Source organism: Nematolebias whitei, chromosome 18 (genome assembly GCF_014905685.2).
Source record: "Nematolebias whitei isolate Nwh7 chromosome 18, NemWhi1, whole genome shotgun sequence".
Lineage (NCBI taxonomy): Eukaryota > Metazoa > Chordata > Actinopteri > Cyprinodontiformes > Rivulidae > Nematolebias > Nematolebias whitei.
Genome location: NC_056515.1, coordinates 31,554,817 through 31,558,750, shown reverse-complemented (window position 1 = coordinate 31,558,750; position 3,934 = coordinate 31,554,817). Strand labels below are relative to the sequence as shown.

General features: G+C 39.7%; 1 protein-coding gene across 1 annotated transcript; it reads left to right on the top strand.

The window, feature by feature from the left end:
• On the top strand, nucleotides 1-723 carry nrarpa (NOTCH regulated ankyrin repeat protein a). The gene has a single exon (XM_037691850.1). The coding sequence runs from the start codon at nucleotides 163-165 to the stop codon at nucleotides 499-501; it is 339 nt and encodes a 112-aa protein (XP_037547778.1). The 5' UTR covers nucleotides 1-162; the 3' UTR covers nucleotides 502-723.
• Nucleotides 724-3,934: the final 3,211 nt, after the last annotated feature.

Genomic DNA, 3,934 nt, shown 5'->3' with positions numbered 1-3,934 from the left:
TTTGGGGATACATCTTAAATCTTAAAGTGCCTTAACAAGCGGTTGTAACCTAATAAAACCGACCTGAGACTCCACAGGGTGGGGGGGACATAAAGACGATTATTATCAGCTTTAGAGCACCAGGCAGGATTATTTCTTCCACCCCTCCAGCGCGCTGCAGCCATGAGCCAGGCGGACGTGTCGACGTGCTCCGCGCCGCAGAGGGTTTTCCAGGAGGCGGTGAAGAAGGGCAACACCAAGGAGCTGCACTCCCTGCTGCAGAACATGACAAACTGCGAGTTTAACGTGAACTCGTTCGGACCAGAAGGACAGACGGCCCTCCACCAGTCCGTCATCGACGGGAACTTGGAGCTGGTCAAACTTCTGGTGAAGTTTGGCGCAGATATCCGACTGGCCAACAGGGAAGGGTGGAGCGCTTTACACATCGCAGCCTTCGGGGGCCACCAAGACATTGTGCTATACCTCATCACCAAGGCCAAGTATTCCTCTGGGGCCCGGTGATCTGTCTCTGCTGTCAGGTAAACAAGAACAGCTCAATAAAAAGGAAGAAGAAGAAAAACAGATTTAGCAGCAAAGACAAAGCCAGGCTCTTAAAGTAACAAGACTCGTGATTTCAAAACTAGTTGTGCCAAATTGTTCTTTTGAAAAGGAAAAAAATAAAAACAGGCCTGTGCACTAATCTTCCCTCACTTTATAAACCAAACCGCCCCCCACTCCTCTGCGACTTCACACACACGTTAAAACTTTCTCGATCTCGTTTCGGTGAGTTTGTTGGTACTAAAGCTTTCTTCTTGAATGTTCAGATAAGATCGTCCCACGCGCAGAAGAAACAGCTTTGTGTTTACCACATCATGCAGGTGTTGACCCCTACAAATTTAAAGAAAGTCCAGGGAGCGCAGATTGAACCTTAAGTTATTTGATGTGAAACATGGCACTTGATGCTACTTGGCTGCATGCTGGAATATCTAAGGGAAGAACAAGAGAAGAAGGCCTCTGAGGTCCTCACATATTTAGTTGTCCTCTACAAGCATCATTACAGCTCACCAACTATTGTCAGATCATAATGGAACAACAGCTGACTCCATCATTGTCATGAAGTACTGTACACAATAGCTTTACTTTGTTTTGTTTTTGTTTTGTTTTAAAAGAGAGTTACAGAAAATAGCTCAGTGGGCTCTGCACGCATGCTGGCGTCCAGTTTTTCAGGCCTGTGCGACCACTTTATTTCATTTTTGGGGTTACCAGTGGTCACTGTATTACTAAAAACCGCTGCTTTCGCTTTGTATGGAAAAAAAAACAACTAATAATTGTTTTGGAATTCACTTTAAAATCTCCTTTCAGTATTCTATTAACATCCTAGTCATCACTGTGAAAGCAGGCTGTTTTTATTATTATTATTTATGAAGGTACATTGAGAAGGTGCATTTTTTTTTTTTTTTTTTTGATTATATAGTAAAAAAAAGATAAACAAAACAAGAAAAAATGTGGTGGAAGCATATAATGGGTGACTCAAGCTGCTTCAGACTCCTACGTGGAGGTATTCCTGCATCAACCCTCCTCTCCATCCTGGCGCTGTTGACCCCTAAAAGAGGACTTTCTCCTCATCTTTTAAAAAAATGCCCTTTTTTCCCCAGCTACCTCGACTTTAAAGTATTCTCAAGCTGTTTTTATTTCTCTCTCTGTAGTCTAGAGATGCACGGTTTTGTCTGTGAACGCCATCTTTCTGCTCACAGCAGATGCAATGAACCCAGTCCTGCGTGCATTCCTCAGCCGGGACCGATTCTTTTTTTTTTTTTTTTTTTTTTTACACTACAACCAAACCAGTGCTGACAAGCAAAGCATCACCCCCTCCTGTATTCCTGTCTCACTTAAACCCAACACTTTGCTCGCTCTCTCTCTCTGTGTCATCATTATTATTATTATTTTGTAATGGATTTGTATGGCATGACTTATAAATGCAGGGAGTTTTATTGCACAGAAACACAGAGCCTTGTGCACCCCGGGTGCTCACAGCAGGGGTAACTTCAGGAGCCAAGGCTTTGGAATAGTTTTTACTACTGAGCAGGATTCACTGATGGACGATGAAGACTTCTTGAGAACAACTCGTGACTGTTATAGGATGTCACGTGCAAAAAAACCCAAGAAAAATTAGGTTTGTAAACGTGCCTGCTGCATTTTGAAAGTCATGACACCCTAACATTTTTTTTAACAATGCTGCTTGTTTGTGTCTTTTCTTGTTAATGTAATTTTTTTATTGGAGAAGCTTCACAGCAACACTGGTTTAACTCATGAGAAGCTTGTTTTGTTGAGTGTTTTTTATGAGAGTGTGACGCGTGAGTGTTTTTTTTTTTTTTTTCACGAGGCCTGTGTCAAACAGAGAAAAAAAAAACCGACCTCGGAACATTAAAATCATTTTACAGATCAGGCAACAGATAAAATATGCATCGCTTTTCTTAAACTTGATTTATTGTTTTTAAAGTATTGCACTGGTGGCTGTGGTCGAAAAGTTGGCTTTTATGTGTCGACTTTTATATATATTTTTTCTGAATAGAAAAAATAAAATGAACAGACACAACAAAATACTATTGTATAAATGTATGCTCCATGTGATAATGTCCTAATGTGTGTTTCACTTTGTGGAAAAAAGAGAAAAGAAGCATGTTTTTTCAACAAAGATGTGTGTATCTCTGTGATTGGGTGTATGTATATATACTTATGGATATATATATCAATGCTGATGCTGACGATGATATTTTTGGGGCACTTTCTTTTCTGAAGTGCCGTCTTCCTGTTTAGTTCTTATAAAGGGGAATAATACATTTGATGGTAAGATCAATGTAACATGGTTAAAAATTGCACGGTTGTGTGGTTATTTGGCTTACAAGGTCATAACATTTATGACGTATAAGCCAGCTGTTAGATTGATGTACATGAGTGAGGTGATTTTTATTTTATTTTATTTTATTTTTGTCTGAAGAAGAATTTGAGAGTTAGAAAGTTGGGTCAACTTGTGCTTCTGGTCTTGCTTCATTTCAAGCGAGAGGAAATGGATGAATCTTTTAACGAGTGATGCAGATGTTCCAGCTTGTCTGATTTATTATTATTTTCCCTCTTTTTGTAAAACCTTTATTTTATTTTTTGAACATTTGTAACACTGTGATGATGACGTGATGTCACGTGGAGATGAGTGCTGTATTATTTTTGTACGTTTCTGTACAAGCCAGTAAAAAAAATCATTAAACTCAGAAAAGAAAAGAAAAAGTGCTGTTTGGATTTTTTTTTTCTTCTCACATTTGTTTTATTTTTAACGCCTCGTCCTCCCTCCTGCAGACATGTTCATAGAAAGAGTTTGGAGAAACACCCCCGTCCTCCTCCTCTGCCTCCCTGCTGTCCACACAGCCCAGATCCCTCTCTCTCTCCTTTTGTCATTCATCTGGTCTCATCCTTTCACTGCTGGGATAAAGGAGCCCAGTGCATTGTGGGTAGGCTCAGTTTAAATTAGGGTCCCCTCCCCTCTGTGTGTGTTGTGGGAGAGATGGTTTTATGTTACCCTCACACACAAACTTTCCAAAACACCCTTCTTCTGCGCTCTTCTGTTTTAACGTTCAGCTCATGTTCATATTGTTTTTTAAAAAATTATTTTTATGCTGTTTAACCTGCCATACAGCACAATAAGTAAAGTTCAAAGATGCACAATTACCGTATTTTCTGGACTATAAGGTGCACTTAAAATCCTTGATTTTTCTCAAAAATCAACAGTGAGCCTTATGTATTAATTCTGGTTGTGCTTACTGACCTCGAACCGATTTTATGTGGTTATTGTGAATGAGTTGAATAAATTTCGACTTATCTGACTGTTTTGTTTCGCTTAATGCGCCTTATAGTCCGAAAAATACGGTATCTGATTTGTCTGCTGTTGTGGGTTTTACTTATT

What these genes read in the sequence shown, in the direction of transcription:
- nrarpa (XM_037691850.1), top strand. Translation starts at nt 163, where the DNA reads ATGAGCCAGGCGGACGTGTCGACGTGCTCCGCGCCGCAGAGGGTTTTC.